Source organism: Sesamum indicum, linkage group LG10 (genome assembly GCF_026168435.1).
Source record: "Sesamum indicum cultivar Baizhima isolate 11 linkage group LG10, ASM2616843v1, whole genome shotgun sequence".
NCBI lineage: Eukaryota > Viridiplantae > Streptophyta > Magnoliopsida > Lamiales > Pedaliaceae > Sesamum > Sesamum indicum.
This window is the reverse complement of record NC_142666.1, coordinates 20,367,221-20,384,790: the sequence shown is the minus strand read 5'-3', so window position 1 is coordinate 20,384,790 and position 17,570 is coordinate 20,367,221. Positions and strand designations below refer to the sequence as shown.

The window sequence follows — 17,570 nt, the reverse complement described above, 5'->3', positions numbered from 1 at the left end:
TCCTCTTAACTTTTCACAACGAAATGAATTAGTCCTCAATGAACCAAATTGTGAACTACATTGCAGTAATGTTGGTTTTGCAGTATTAACCTTAAATACTAACAAGAACCATAATTTAGCCTACAAACTGCACATCACGCGAGCTAGAATGTATATACAGTCTATACAATCAGTAATAGATGGGCACATAACAAGGTACCACGTTTATGAGACTGTTGATACAATTCCCACCTGAGATCTCATGTCTCTCTAGAACTTGTAAGGAGTAGGCTTCGGACGAGGTTTGCAAGATCCAGGCTTAGCTATTGACACATACAAAAATCTCCCCTCGAAAAACTGGACAGCAGCCAAACATTCCATAGTCAAGAAAACTTTTCGACTACTAAAATTGCTGAGTAGAGACAGAGGGGGAATACCTTTCCGTTCACCTCCTCCACGGCAGCTCGTGCATGCTCTTCTCTTGTAAACCAGACATAAGCAAATCCGAGAGATTGCTTAGTTTTCTTATCAGTTATGACTTTTACTGCCAATATGGAGTATAAAATTCACATTCTGATTGTATTCAAAGGTATGAAGATAATATTTAGTATAATATACAGAGGTTTGCACCTCGACTCACTTCCCCAAATTGTGAAAATGCGGCTTTTAACCCTCCTTCTGAGGTCGACTGCGCCAGTCCTGTGTATGTAATTTTATATGCTTAAGCAGTACAATAGAAAGCATAATAATAACGAAAATAATTACACGCCCGACATGATAATTCGATCACAACTGTGATTCCTTCTTGATCTGATAGATAAATCTACTCCAGTAATTAGTTGCAACAACTATATCCAGCACTACACCATCCAAACAATATACAATCAAGGACTAATCAAACTCACAGCACAACAATAAGCAGCCACCAAAATACAAAGACCTATTTTCGAAACTAACACCGTCAAAACAGAAAATTGTCTCATCACATATTCATATTGCAACAAAGATCATACTCATACTCAAAAACCTGCCAAACACTCCTTCTACCTTGCCCTTATATACACATTGTACGAACACATGCTATATGCCAAATCCAATGTCTGCAATGACAATGTAAGTAAGAAAGCAGTAGAATGAGGAAACATCCTGAAAACCATATACTTCACATGTTCCATCCTATGACATATTTTCTCATGCAAACAAGAACTGTAACATACTTTTCCAAGTGTATTTCTCAGCTGTAATAACTGTTAACAAAAAACAGAATTGTCAAACCAAGAAGTATGTATTAAAATTCTAAACCCAAAGTTAAATGTGAACCTTTGACGAAAATTATGACGCTCGAGGGAACCCCTTCGTCCAATTCACCAGGAGAGCTCAAACTTGAGCAAAATTGAGCTTTCCGAATAGGTGTATTAATTTGTGTAGCTGGATCAGAAATTGAGATTCTTGGAGTGCCGAAATTCGAGGTCTTGGAAGTTGAAGATTTTGATGAAAAGGGTCTTTGAATTGCACGAATTCTGTGGAATTTAGGGCACAGAATTGGGGGTTTACAGGGTGAGGAAAAGAGGGCCATTAGGAACCCTAGATTAATGTCGTCTACAGTGCCTATTTTACACAACCTTACAGTTTGTCTGTATGAAACAATAAAATTGGGCTCAGCGTGTAATGGACTTCTAGAAATTGGGCTTTTCAACATTTTGTTTGTCTTAAACTCAAAAGCCCAAAAGTGAAGGGCTTATTTTACAATTCTTTTTGTTTTTATTTAATTTTTCAATATTCAATCAGTGGAATTTGTTCCCTCAGTGCAAAGTAATGGAATGATGAATTTGAAAGAATAATTTCTTATATATTTAGTTTGGGCAAATTGGTCTTATTGAAAACAAATTCTTGCTTTAATAAATTAAATTATAGAACTAAAAAATTCACGCCAAATATATATACATATACACCCTATATTTGGATGGAATGATTTAAATTTGGTGGAAGTATTTTAAAAAATAATTTTAAATAACTCTATATTTAAAAAATATTCAAATAATGTAGTTGACTAAACAAGATTCACTTAAATAGTTATATCTTCATCTAAATAAGTTCAGATAATGATATGATTCTTTTGTTAGATAGCGAACATTAGTGGCTTTCCAACAGTATGCAAAGTACCCTAACTGACTTCCGATCTACACTCAGACCTCCTATAAACGAATGCCATACTGCAGTCAAAATGGCAACATAAGCTATCAACACTCTATACATTTGTTCTCTCAAAAAAGCAGCACGGAATTTTATTCCCCGTTCATTTTTTGTAGCCCACAAGCTCATTTCAGCTTATATTCTAATACTTAACATCGATTATCACACCATTATCTTGCGTTGTTTTCAAGTTTTCTAATTTTTCTTTTGACAGTTTATTTACTGATTTAAGCATATCACAGTGTCAACCTCTGTTTTACATGTTAGTTCTTCATTCTCTTAATTCAACCATTATAATGCTGTTGGACTCCAAAAAAATATGATAGTTTAAAACAATCATTTAAATTAAATCTTTAATAATATATGAAATTATTCTAAAAATTAACCTAAATCTATAGTTTTATAAATATTAAAAAGTTAGCATTGAGACATATAAAGTGCATGATATAACACGTGCATAATTCGATGAATTTAGCATAAGAATTTCCCTTTTATATATGTAAAATGGCTTTCAAAATGCACAAAAACGAAAACTTAACATATTCTCTAGAATAATTAGACTAGGACATTTTTTTGTACATGTATGAATCGTTTTCATTGGGACATGGAAGCTAAATTTGTCAAGCTACCATTTATGCTTTGTTCTTAATTATATCAACAATAATAATAAGTAAAAAAGAATAGAAAAATCATTCGCCACGTACATATATGATAATTAAATAATTACAATTGAAAAATCGTATTGTATTGATTAATAATATCAATTATCATTAGAAAAGTAAAGTATCATGGTTTAATATCAATATTCTTTATAGTCTTAGTTTATAATCAAAATATATATCATGATTTTTTTGATTTTTCACACATGAACCACTATAGAAGGCAAAAGAAATCAATTGATATATGTAATTAAATAAAATAATATTATAAGGAATATATTCATAAAGGTAAGGTAAGAAGCTAGGTAGAATCAATTATATCCCAAGGTATGAATAATCACTTTCACTCTAGCTAGCTAGTAATTAGGACAATGACTTTGGGTATAATTAAGTTGGAAAAGAGAATCCATAAATGATGATTCCCATGAAATCATTGTCTGATTGTCTCTTTTTCCAATCAGGGATTTTGCAATTTCAATTCAGTACTGCCACTGCCATGGAATTAATTACAAAAAGTTGATTTTGACCACTAATTTCCTCAACTTCTTCCATAAGTGAACAAAAAGCTACTAGCTAGTATAAGAACAAACTCTCTCTTTTTATCTTTTAGTAAGTGGGTATATATATATATATATATATATATATATATAAGAACTGTCAATCTCTACACACATATATATATGTATATATATATATATATATATTGGGGAGGTGGGGGTGGGGGGTGGGTGTGTTGTTTATGTTAGAATGCATAAGAATTAGGCATATTGTGATGGGGATGGGTCCCCAGCAATTACAAGTGTTTTATGCGGTTTGTCCCATTTGAGTTGATTCCGATGATGTTATTTTCACTAACGTACCATGGACAGAATAATTGTTAGGTACCTCAAAAAATATTCATTGTGTTATTGCGTGAGTTCAGTCAGCTGGCGTCTCTCTCGTATATATACATCAAAAGGTCCTGTAGTACTACTCATGTTACTATATATGTGCATGTAAGGAAAGGGCATATTCATTTGGGCTGTCCGTACTAGTACCTTGGAGTCCTTTGATGATCAGTAGGGTGTGTGGGATCATAAGGCCAGTTGAAACCTTGCAGGGTTTCCATCTCATGTTCCAAGAATCTTTCTGTCATTATTGTCATTGATTGCACTAAATACCTACACCAATTACTTGATCTATACTATGCCAATCCAACAATCATATATTAGATAATTGTATGATCTTATATGATCTAACTGTGGAAGAGAAAAGTCTATTTATGGGTTTGATCTAATGTGTACGATATATCAAACGTTTAATAATATTATGTCATGAAATCAATCGAATTGATCAATTACCATCGTGTTCACAAGGTAGTTAGTCATTAAAAAAATAAAATAAATGTAATATTTGATCAGTGTTTTGTAGTTTTTTTAATATTAAAATTTGCTAGAAGTTAAACTACAGGGCTTTTCTTAATGGCCCTTAACAACTTAAAAATATATTGACCTTGAGCATTCATCAATCTCTGAATATGTTATAATTATAGTTTTTATCATAATCAAAGCTAAAAAGAGATTCTTGTAAACCACGTATACATTTTAAATTCTAAATTACTATTTAAAATTCTAAATAGTAATTTCGAGTGACAAAAGAAGAAAAGAAGCACTTGAAAAAGACATTTTTTGTCATTTCCAAGCCTAAAAAGCAAAGAAAATTGGGGGGGGGGGGCGAAGATACATAAAGCATTTGGTAGTAGTGATTAGATTCAAACTATTCACTTGAGATGAAGTATTAACAGAAATTGAGTACTCTTAACTTAAAAAAAAATGGTGGTGATAAGAATCAAGAAATAGAACTTTTGGGAAATTGCCTGTATTTTTTTGATTAGGCGGGGTGGGGGTGGGGGTAAAATTGATTCCCATTAAGAATATGATTCCCAACCTTTGGGGAAAAAAATTCAATTCATCATCAAGATTGAGAAATTCTAGCCTTCAAGAAAATGAATATCATTCATACCACCACTCAATAATAATATACTCATCAAACACACACACATATGGAGTTGTCAAATCCGCGAATAATACAGCTCATTATACAAAATAGATTACACAAAAGGGACACTTTATGCAAACAGAAAGAGACCCAAAAATTGAAAATTCCACTCCCTCTCATCACTCTGTGTATGGTGGGGTTCTTGCATGCACTGTTTTATTCATATATTTTACAAACGAAAGTGCACTTGCCCCTTAGGGTTTTCTTTTTTTTTTTTTTTTTTTTGGGGGGGGGGGGGGGGGGGGATGGGGAGGGGGAGTTCAAATGCTGCGCACTAAGTAGGCCAAAATTAGGCGCCTGCAGATGAACATATGGCGGCAAAAGCATTCCTCCACGGATGGATTTGTAATAAAATGCTTCCAACTGTACGGCCAACCTAGTTTGTTTAGGTACTTAAAACTGCCTGACAGCAACCTAAGGAAGGAAGAAAGGAAAAAGGTACGTAGATTCGGGTGCCCGCCACGTGGAAAGCCCGGCACTGATCCACGTGGAGCTGAAAAGATTCACCTCGGCAGAAACCAATCAAGTGATGATGAGGCTGCAGTGTCCGTCCTACGCGGTCTGATGAGAGCACGCACAATTACAGTTATTAACTGATGAAGCAGCTCGTAGTTGCTGCTGCTATAGTTGTTTTCTTTTTCTTTTTTTCTTTGTTTTTTTGGTCTTGATGAAGTTGTTTACGAGCTGTGGGTGCAGGGATCCCACTAATGGGTGGCGGCCGCTACTGCGGTCGTGCTAGTGGGGCCGCCGAGGATGATGGACGCTGGGGCGGTTGCCGCTGCAGGCGGCGGAGCGGTGATTGCCGAGACGAAATCTATGTGTTCTTCACATAAGAACCTGCCCACGATCCGGGTGCTTGGCCCTGCCACGAGTCTCTCCCAGGCTTCGTTCGCGTCTTCTCCACGTTTGAGGAATGCCTCCGTCGCGTCCAGGCGGTGCATCCGCCACTCCAGTTGCTCCACTAATCTTAAAATGTTTTGAAGCTGACGGCATGCTAGTTTGCAATTGTTAGACTTGATTTGATCAATCGCAGCTTGTAGAAGCCTGGTCCGAGTGGCTTCATCAACCAAACGCTCGTGCCTGAAAAACTCATCCATCTCGGGGACCCCAATGGCGCGCCTGATTCCACGGGTGTAGTCGCCGTCCGGCTTGAAAAACTCCCTGGATTCCTCCACCAGGCCAGCACCCACCATCTGATCGACCCGTTTCGACACAAAAGAGTGCAACACTGGCATCGAGACGTCCACCCACAGAAAACAGCAGTCATACCTCGATCGAAACTCAATGTCATCGTTCACCAGGGCCTTTATGCAAGAATTTGACCCTCCGGCGATGATAGGCAGCCGGCCCCTGTTTGTGATGGCGTCGGCAGCGACCGATGCGTGGTAGACGAAATCATGAGCCCAGAAATCGGCATCAGGATCAATGATCCCGAGCAAATGGTGAGGCACGCCACGGCATTCCTCCTCCGTGACCTTGTTAGTTGCTATATTCAGGCCTTTGTAGACTTGCATTTTGTCGGAGTTTATGACCTCTGCGTCGAATCGGGTGGCCAAGTCTATGGAAAGGCGAGACTTCCCGGTGCCTGTGGCGCCTATTACAAACACTACCTTGTCCTTGCGGCGGTGACGGGGAAGGATCAACTGATCCATGTTGATCAGCCCCCCTGGAAAATTCACCAGGGGTTGTGTTTGCTTGCAGGCGGAGAAAGAGATCTTCATAACTACTGTTTACCTGCAGTTTCATTACCAAAAACAGTACCGACAATTCAGAACTCTGACAGGAACTTAATTTAAGAAAGAACGTGAGTAGCTACATATGTAAGAGTTGATCACTTAAACTCGAAACAAACAAACTAACATATACATGTACCTTGATGTATTGGGTGATACGCGGGGAAAATCAGGAGGCTAGCGCTCTGCTTTCTCTTGATCTTTAAACAGTATTCAGGAAGAAGAATCAGCACAAATTAATTAGCTATATATATGGTAAGAAATTTGTGAAATCAAGAACAATCTTTAGGCAGCAAATTAACAAGAAAATGGAAAAAGCATAGTGGGTTCTATGTTGTGTGCGAGTGTTAGTCCTGGAAGCTTTAGATTTAGCTGCAGAATGCTTGAAAGTGGGGAGGTATTTATATGTGGAGGTGGAGAAATAAGTGGAAGCCCATGCATATTCTCATACTCATAGGGTCAATGCTTTACACGTGTCAATGCACACTCTTTTATTCTCTCTGTCCCCATCTACCTTCTAATTTATTTTTTCATTTATACCCTTTCTCTCAAAATTGTTTAATCATACCCCAACCAATTATATAATAATTATAGTATATTTATTATATAATTGATATATCAATTACATAAGAAGTGTATAATTAATTTAATTCGAGCAAATTTAGTTGAATATACGTTTCAAGTCTTGAAGTGAATATATATATATATATATATGAAACTTATTGGTGTGACATAAATACTTAAAATACAGTATTAATGTCTTATTTTGTCAACATAAGTAATACCCGATTTGAGAGTAAAGTTTTGTTTGGTTGGATGGAGGAGAGGAAGGGTCAGAAAGTGCAACAAAGAGTGTAAGATGAACTTATACTTTACAAAGAGAAGTGTAATGTTACAATTTTCTATAAGGTGTTCAATATAATTCAAAGAGAAACAAGTTTCAGATATTTTCTCTTATTCAGTACCATATATGAAAACAAAATGGGAGGAAATGCTAAATTCTAACTTTACCATCCACTCTTAGAAAATTGATTATTTCCCACGTTCCACTACGACTTAAAAATAATAATAAATCAATCTTTTCTACCACAATCAAATAAAGCCAAATATAAAAACTTAACTATTAATTAACCATGCAATACTTATAGTCATTATACTTTCTTAGTTAATTATCATTTGATCCACTTTCTCTTTTTTTTTTCCCATGATATTAATTATGATCAAAATATTTTCTTTTTCGATAAGGGTAAATTGCATAAATAGATAAAAAAAGAAATACAACAATATGGTTCAAACAGTTGATGCCCTGTCAAACCAAGGGATCCTCCAAAGTTGGTAAAGGGCACGTGTACTAACTACTGAGGGGAAGGTATGACCAAGTATGACATATCTAATCTCTTCAACTAGAATCCTAGCAAGTGTGTCATATGTATGGCTAGTATGCTGAAAGATCCATTGATTCTGTTCTTGCCACAAGTGATACACAAACGACGCCAACAGTGCGTGGTATAAGGCGTTGATGACGTGTTTCCCCCTCCATTTAAGCGACATCCATGCTACGACAATATTCCACGATATATCGAATAGGCCATCGGACCCGTACAGTCCTCAGAATATTTGCAACTCACTGACGGACATAATGACACTGAAAGAATAAATACTCATGTGTCTCAGAGATATTAACTATAGTTAATATTTTGACTTTACTTACGAGAATAATGACTAATAGTCATTATACTTGGTGGTTAATTATCATTCAATCCATTTTCTTTTTTTTTTTCCCCTTATACATTTATTTTTCATCGACGGGCTCTAAAACATGTCTGTCATACATATATATATATATATATATATATTAATGATCTAGAGCTTTGGTAGTGACCCCCCTTTAATTTGTGCTTTAATTTCACCCCTTTAGCAGGATCATCAATTGTAGATTGCTTTAATTATATATAGGTATGTAAGGGGGGAAATGGGTAGAATGCATGCCATTTGTATGTATTATATTGCAGAATAATGTTGAATATGATAGGTAAGCTTATGAGATATTTTATATACATATAAAATTAGGTCACTTATCGCTCCCCTAATTTAACTTATCACATACATACCTAAGGACATATATATATATAATTATATATATTATAATAAAACAAAGTTAAGTTTATAAGACCTAGTCTAGAAGTAGTTGGGCACGCAAAAATATCACACAGTATCCATATAAATCTCTACCTGCTTTGGAGTTTGTGGCTGGGATTTCTGTAAAACCTCGAATTATCCTTTATTAGAAATCTAAATACTTTTAGGCGTACTTAGCATGAAATTTCTGTTAATGATTCCTTATTCCCATCTATAAAGTAGCCCCAAGGTGTCCAAAAATTAAAAATTAAAAAAAAATTCAAGAAAATTGTCCAGCCTAGTAAATTTGTACAGAATAATCGGGTTAAAGTCTTTACCAGTGACTTTGGGTGTTTGCCATCAATTTGATCTCATGAGCTGTAAAACTTAAAAAACAAACCGTGTCAGGACTATACCGACAAGGCTCTAGTTATAGCCCTATCAATATTATTGTAGGAAAAGTTAATTATACATGCTACATGAATTGTGTATGAATATTTATTCGTTTTTTCTAATTAATATAGCATGATTTCATGCGAACTATATACCTTAAAATGATTGAATGATTATGGTAAGTCCATACATATTAGGATTTAGAATGTATTAGGACTGAAATATCGTGAAGACCTTGAATTACTATAACAAATTCAGAACTTTGTCTAAAGATTGTTAATATTCTATTGGGAAGTTTTAGTACAACCTTCGAATTTCATGTATATATATATATATATATATAGAAAATATATGTACCCTTCCCCACCCAAAGTCGACAAATAAAAGAAGTTCGATCCACATATATTTATGTTGAAATTTGTTTAAGTAGTAGCTAGTCTTGATCAGTCTAAACTTTTATATATGAGGTTGTTCAAGCTTGTCATTATCCTACCATTAACTATGAGCACTGATATATCACATTATCAGCACTAGCTAGGGAAGGCAAGTTGATCTGGAAAAAGCAACGGCGGGAATCATTTCGAGTACATACAGTGTTTTGATACCATAATTATATTATCATTATTACATGTTAATCTAGGCATCCCCACCATAATTATACTACAAATCCCCCCCCCCCTCTACTTTTTGTTATCATTAATTACTTTAATTAATTTAATTTTAGTATCCCATAAAGCTATGTTTTAACTCAGTGCTTTGACTATCTTAGTTTACTTATCTCCAAGAATTTGCTGTCATATTCACTAGAAAGATGAAATTGGCATCCATATATATAGTTGTACACTATAGATCAAAATGATCATGTCGCAATTTATGCAGAAACTCATCTCTCCAAAAGTCCCTTCCATACAAACAAACTATTGATTAATATCAGATCGGGATATGAGCCAGAAGAGTAAGGGAAAATCGTTTAACCTTTCGGACAACGTATATGTGTAAAAATGTTCTAACATACATATAGAGATCAGGACATATATAGTACGCCATTGCAATGAACATACATAATTTGAACTATATCAGAATCGGACTGATGACTCGACTGATCATAAATATATAAAAGTTCGGAAAAAATAGGAATGGGGGGTGAGTGAATACATATGATGGCTCAAGTGCATTAGTTGTACGGAAAGGGAGTATATATAGTGATGAACATATATATATGTCAAGAGAGTATATATTTTTGGTAATAAAGCTTGATATTATTATGCTTTCACACTTGAGAAGAGAATGAGATTTATATGGTGCGGCAGATTAATTAATATATATATATATAAATAGGTACCTAAAGTTGGCATAGATTCTTCTATCATAACATGACATTTCAACTTTTTTCCTTAATTTCTTGCTTCTCCTTTCTCATTTTATATCATTGGGAGATTTAAGTCAAAAGTTGGATAGCTGTTTCCAAGATTCAAAAGGGAATGTGCATATATACACAGGGTAAATTATATCTGAGATATACCTTAATATTTGATACAATTATAAATAATTTTCTGTTTTTCAAAAAATACTTATTGATACCTTAATCTTGATAATAACGTATATTCAATAATTAACACATTCTGTTAGCTTTCGTTAGATCTGCATTCACATTTTGTATTGAACTGTCCAAAATACCTCTTCAACCTCAAATTATAAATTTTACATAAATATATATATATCCAACATCAAACTTTTGTTATTGTTTCAAATTTATTTAAAAAATAAATAAATTTTTAACAAGGATAAAGTTGATATTTTCACCTTATACAGTCTAAAGTTTATATAATTATATAACATATCAAGGAAGTATCAATAAATTCTGAATAAATAAGAGAATATTTATATTGTATCAAATCTTGGAGAAGCTTGTAATTTACCCTATATATAGTCCTCAATGGTACTATATATATATAATTAATATATCTCACTTATATTCTTTTCTCATTCTTGAACATATAGTCTATAAAAGAATTTGGTACATATATATCACACCAATTAAATTTAATTGATCCTTTGTTCAATTAAGAATATTAAAGCTATATGTATTTTCACAACCACTTGTAATATTAATGGAAATAATTAATTATGTTATGCAATTTCCTTTGATAATTATTACAACAAGGACGAAATGATGAAATCATCGATCTATACCTACTAGCATATATAAAAGAAATATAATTAATTAAATATGCAAAGACAAAATCAATGTGATGGTCCTCCCACTTTACATTAATTATAAAAAAGACCTTCTTTTTTTTTTTTTTTAATTTTTGGCATGTCCAAAATAAATCCATGGGCCGACACCTCATAGTTTCACTAAAATAATAAAATTTACCAAAAAAGATTAAGTTCTCACCCCAAATTAACCCCTCCTTTATTGTGGCAATCATGAGGACATGAAATTTTAACAATATCTTCATGTACCAACATGTCATATTTTTATGTCCAAATCCCCCTAAAATAATCATAATTGGACTTTAGTTAATTAGAGAAATTATTATAATTAATTAATCTTTTTATGTAAGAGAAATTAATCACTTTGGAAACAAATATAAATGGAAGAACCACTTAAACACAATGAAACATTAGGGCATGTAAAGGTGTCTACCACTACATTATCTAGGCCATAGTCATATGTACTAGTTTCCAATTTCATTTAATTATTATTCAATTTCCAATGGAAAAAAATTTGTATATATCACTAGTTTTTGTTGGGAATGGTATATGATCTCCACTTTACATTATTAAATCATTTATTTCATATTAAATATTTCAAAAATTCTGATCGACTGTACAAAAAAAACCCTTATTAAGACGAGCGTGTTACTATAATTATTCATAGGGCTTACTCGTTGGATTCAAGATTGCAATTAAGTGAAGAGAAAGATACGCGATGAATTAATTATATTTTTTCATTATAGAAAAAAAAAAAGACGAGTCACTTCAGTCGGACTGCTTTTGATCCTAAGTAATAGAGTGTTTTTTCTTATCTTAGAGAATCATGGCATCAATATCTTTAGATCAAGAACAACTTAAGAAGCAATGATGAGCAAGTCAATGTCGTTAAATAGTAAGTAAAAAAAATTAATGAGAAAAGCGACTTTAAGAAAACAAGCGCCCGTGCAGTGAGATAATGTATGTTTTTATATTTTTTATTAGTTAAGAGTCATTTGAAGCTGTTTTATTAGTTATTGAAGGGTCGTTTGTTAGTTCGGGTCCACATCCCCTTTGTTAATTTTGTGATTCCTAAATTGACCCCACTTCACTTCAGTGCACTCTTTTACTACTCCTAAAACTACGCATGCTGTCTTTTCCATTCATGTTCTTCAATTTTTCTACTCCACATCTGATTTGACATTATTATTATTATTATTATTATTATTATTTAGTACAATGTGGTCGAGTCGGAACAACCTAAGTTTGAATCCAAAATCCTCTTCTTAGTCGAGGAGATCGATATCAATTTAATTAATTGATTGCTGACTGATTTGACAATATTTATAATTAGTAATAATTCTTAATTTTTCTCTCAATGGCATAATTGTTTGTGTCGATTTGGCTCCGCAATTTAGTAGGTCAAATATGCATTTCGAAAGTAATATATAAGATTTTATACAGTTTGTCCCATTTTTTCCAAAATCGTTTTGATAAATGTTACAATTTATTATTTTAATTTTATTGCAATTATTTTTCATTTAAGTATCTATTATATTCATTAAATAATCTTCTAATTTCTTCATTAATCTTAATAAAGAAACCTTCTCTAATCAAGAGCCTATTGAAGTTTAGACAAGCAACGTACGAGTAGGAGCACCAAGGAACCGAGCTAGAGATATGCAATAATTACTGAAAATTAGTTGCTCGGATTTTTAATTTATTACTTGGTGGAATTCTTGACATTATAAGAATGTGCTTAGTTTTGTTCAAGAATTTAACTCAATTGGTGAAATTGATATCCTACTATTTTGATATCAAAATTCAAATTTTACGAGCATATAAAATGTTAGTCTACTTTAATCGTAGGTGATGTTCTACTTTAAAGGTAAGTATTTATTTGATATAATTATATGATATTGATGATCAATATATGATTAATATAGTTGTCGGTTGTTACACATAAATATTTGATATTAATAATTAAATCGATTTACTGAAAAAGAATAATAATTAATCGCTATTACTTAAAAACAAAAGGATGTGATTACTTTTGAAATTCAACTACAATATGAAATTATATAATTAATGGGGAGAACCCCAATTTTAATATGGAATACAAAAAATGCCCTTAATGAAGGGTATTTCGGTATTACAGAAGCAGAATCACGCATTAAGCTCAACGGGTCGGATAGTCCATGATTAGGATCCGGTTGATTACAAAAGACCCCGATACAAGGAAGACCGTTCGATCGAATACGCTCATACCTCATATGTCGACACGTGGCCCAAACAACAGTAACCATCTGGGCCTTATAAATACGCCGACACGCTGTTTCGGAGGTAGCTGTGTTTTTTTCATTTTCGACTATATTCATCTGATCACACATTTTCACCTCAAATACTACTAATTTGAGCGTCGGAGGGTCGTTGTCGGGAACGCACCAGACGAGCTTCACGTTCTTGTTTTGTTCTCAGGAATCCATCACTTGATCTTGGGAGAATAAGTAGCCAGCTTCGAGATCATTACTCGAGGTGGCTAAATTCGAGTAAGATCAATAATCAATTATGAAATTGTGAAACCAAACTTAAGAATCCTAAATGGACCTTCACTGATCTATATGAAGTTTCAGATAAAAATTTAAAAGCTATAACTTTTTGTATATTTATTCGAAAGCATTTATAAGCATAACGTTAATTTTGCCAAGCAAAATTTTCCATTTTTAAAAGAGTAATAAAAAAAATCTTTACTTGATGAAATATTTTAAAAAATATATATTAATATATTATTTTTAAATAAAAAAATCGATCTAAATAGATATATAGTTGTGGTCTTTGTAAGTATTAATAGTCAAAATCTGGATAAAAATAAAATAAAATAAGATCCAAATCCAATTCAACTTTCTTAGGGATCCCATCCAATCATCCAACTAGAAATCAAAATTCTGTTACTCATTAATTCCAATTTAATTCCAAAAACAAAGATGATCCGCTTTTACTTTGAATAACTTTACATTTTTCTATGTTAAGCATCATTTTTTTCCCTGCAAGTCAACTATGGATATTTCAAGCATCTTTATTTTTTGGTAGATTTATTTATTTATTATCGATGCAGTTTGAACTTTTTATTACAAAATAATATTACATTAATATCACTTATATATTTTAAAAAATACTTATAGTCGTGATGTGTATATATTAAACGTAATATAAGATATTGTTTTTTTAATAAAGAGTCGAATTGCAAAAAATTAATATATCCAACCCATTATTTAAAACTCAGTTGATTGACATATAATTTTTTTTAGGGAATTATTAAATAAAATTTGGATGAATCGGACTACGCATAAAAAACGTCTATAATTAAAAATAGAAATTGATATATTATACATACCCAAATAAATAAAAATAAAAATAAATGTCATATTGTCAAACTATTATCCCAATTTGAGTTGTAATCTTTTTTTTTAATTATTATTATTATTATTATTCATTTTAATATTCATAGTGCGTTATTCAAGGAATTTTCTCTGTTATAATTTCTAAATGAATTTAAACTATCATTCATTGTAAATAATTAATAATAATAATAATGTGTTAATTTAAAAAATAATTAATTGCTTGATCATTAACGGCACTTTGCTTAAACAGTGTGGCTAACGTCATGGGCCCAAATGCTAGCCCAAATATTTTCACTGATAAATGAGCCAATGTGTTGAGATCCAAGCCCAGCTATTCAGCCTCTTAATATTGTTATTCAATCTTCAGTTTGGGATCTTGTGCCACTTGTCCCAGTCTTATTGCACCATATTTAAATGAAAAAGTTGATCAAAAACAGTATCTAATTGGGAAAAAGAATAAAATGATTAATGGTGAACTCGAGAATTATGATATACAAATCGATCTGACGTGCACTAACACACGTTTATCAGACTCTCTATGCAAGGTATTGTTTATTTTGATTGAAATAATACGATTTTATTCTAAAAAAATATCTTACAAGAAAAAGGATGCTGTAAATTATAAATTATGCAAGTTCCTTGTCTGTAATTGATGTGGGTCGCATTCTCCAAGATCCTCAATCTTTCAGAGGAGGGATCTAAGATAGACACATGCACTCGCGCATTGCGATCAAAGCTGCTATTTGAGGTACTATCCACTTTCGACAGGGTTGTTTGGTAGGGGTTTAGGATATGCACCTTGCCTCGTTTTTCATAAGCCAAATGATCTGGCACGCACTCGCATATTGCAATCAAAGCTCATGTGTGAGATATTATCCACCCAAGTTGGAGTAGTACGATTTTATCTTAAAAATTCGACTTGTAAAGGAGAAGAAAACGACACGATATTCGATATGATTGATGTTTTATTATGTAGTGTACTATGTAACCTAACTTCCAGCTTTATAGTTTTATTTTGAAAAGATGTTTATCTAACACTATCCCAACATCATTATCTCCTATATGAGAGATGATCACATCGTCTTATTAATTCCCAAAGACAATCCATTTCTTGTCACATGAGTTATTGTTCACCTTATCTTACTAATTTGATGATTTTATTCTGAAAAAAATAAAAAGAAAAAACATCTCATTAAAAAAAAAAAAAAAGACATTGAAGCTTGTAAATCACATATATTCATCATCTATGATATGAACAGTATTGGCATTATGACAAATGGACACAAAAAAAAATTACTATACGGCAATAATTTTTTAATTTTAATTTTATTTAATTATTTATTTTTCACTGTACAAGACAAAAAAATCAAATGTATGTTTGGATTTATTTTTTAAGATAGTTTAAAATAAGTATTGTATGTTTAATGTTGTGTTTTTGGTAACAAAAATTATTGTTTATTGTTAAATTATATTCTTTTTTATGTATATGTGTGTATATATGTATATATTTATACTAAAATAGTTAAAAATACCTAAATAAGATATTTTTATATAATGACAAATATTGAGTATATTTTAACTCTTTTAAAAAATAACTTGAAAATAAAAATAAACATGGTGCAAGGGTGGCACATTGTACATGAACCTCGTTTGGTTGTTGCTCCAACCAAAAATTTGATAGCAAATGCAAAGTAGTTGTCACGTGCACTGTCTCACCTGCACATGATCTGTGTCCTAACCAAGTTTCACTTCTCATTCACTATTTTTATCCTATTTCCCATGAATTTCCAATTTTCAAGTGTTGGATTTTTCATCTTAATTTATTTTAAAATATTTGCATCTTATACTCAATTTACAATACTTATAAGTTGATTATAAATTATTATAATTATCATTAAAAAAATATTAGTACGCAACGAGTGATATAATCGATTATTTGACAAAATTGAATTTAAAAAAAAAAAAAAAGAAAATGAGAGAGATATACTAGGGTAGTGGTGTACATGTCTGAACGTGCATCACCATCAATTGATTATCACTCTTTTGTTTTTGTTAACAAACGTAACATGCATGAATTCTTATTGACTTTAAAAAAATAAAAAAAATATTATTCCAAAAATAAACCATAACACTTACTATTGCTAAATACAAATTAAAAAGAATATATTTAGTAATTTTCATTTATGTTACAAAATAAATATTTGGAGAATCAATGAATCAAATTTGAAGATTTCCCTTTCATTTTTTCTACGCATTTTCTATATTTTCTTATCAGATTTGACCTATTGAAAACTACTGCTGGTTGAAGATTAATATTTGATTAAATTGATACGGATCTTTTTATTTTAAAAAATAAAAATTAAAAAATTCGACAAAATTTTCACGACCGCATTTTTTAAATTGAAAAGAAAAATATATAGGCGTGGTTATAATTTAAAAACTTGTGAATTTGGGTCGTATCAATCAAATTTTGATTGGGAACAACTCATAAAATATGGTAATCTTTTAATTATTGAGTGATCAAGACACGCATATTGAAAAAAACTGGATTATTAATATATTTATGTAGTTTCTTTGGATTTAAGACATTCGAAGGGATAATGTCATAAAGAGCAAAGTTGTCTTACGAAAAAATTAAAAGACGAGGACATGAGTTCGTGCGACGACGTGGAACCATACCCTGCAACAGCCATGCATATGCAACTTCGAATGACAACCTTGACCCTCGCCTGCCTACAATCCTTAGCTGTGTTTTGTCGGTGTTTGATTGTTTTTGAGGTCCTTACTGTAATTTCACTGTGTACAAGGACATTATTGGCATTAAAATTAGTCTTCTTCCAGCTTACCAATCTCGCTTTCTT

General features: G+C 32.2%; 2 protein-coding genes across 2 annotated transcripts; both read right to left on the bottom strand.

The window, feature by feature from the left end:
* On the bottom strand, positions 1 to 1,590 carry LOC105171400 (RNA-binding (RRM/RBD/RNP motifs) family protein). Its single transcript, XM_011092502.3, has 4 exons — positions 1,300 to 1,590; positions 610 to 678; positions 417 to 523; positions 1 to 336 (listed from the first exon to the last, which is right to left on the bottom strand). Exons 1-4 carry the CDS (start codon positions 1,553 to 1,555, stop codon positions 250 to 252), a joined length of 519 nt encoding a protein of 172 aa, XP_011090804.1. The 5' UTR covers positions 1,556 to 1,590; the 3' UTR covers positions 1 to 249.
* A 3,296-nt stretch (positions 1,591 to 4,886) lies between these two features.
* LOC105171588 (adenylate isopentenyltransferase 5, chloroplastic) lies at positions 4,887 to 6,971 on the bottom strand. The gene is made up of 2 exons (XM_011092749.3): positions 6,741 to 6,971; positions 4,887 to 6,602 (listed from the first exon to the last, which is right to left on the bottom strand). The coding sequence occupies exon 2, from the start codon at positions 6,587 to 6,589 to the stop codon at positions 5,573 to 5,575; it is 1,017 nt and encodes a 338-aa protein (XP_011091051.3). The 5' UTR covers positions 6,590 to 6,602; positions 6,741 to 6,971; the 3' UTR covers positions 4,887 to 5,572.
* Positions 6,972 to 17,570: the final 10,599 nt, after the last annotated feature.

Excerpts from the sequence above, each read along its gene's own strand:
- LOC105171588 (XM_011092749.3), bottom strand. The coding sequence starts at position 6,589 with ATGAAGATCTCTTTCTCCGCCTGCAAGCAAACACAACCCCTGGTGAAT.
- LOC105171400 (XM_011092502.3), bottom strand. The coding sequence starts at position 1,555 with ATGGCCCTCTTTTCCTCACCCTGTAAACCCCCAATTCTGTGCCCTAAA. Across the intron at positions 679-1,299 it reads CGTCATAATTTTCGTCAAAG|GACTGGCGCAGTCGACCTCA; the intron begins GTTCACATTTAA and ends TTACATACACAG. Across the intron at positions 524-609 it reads ATTTGGGGAAGTGAGTCGAG|TAAAAGTCATAACTGATAAG; the intron begins GTGCAAACCTCT and ends CCATATTGGCAG.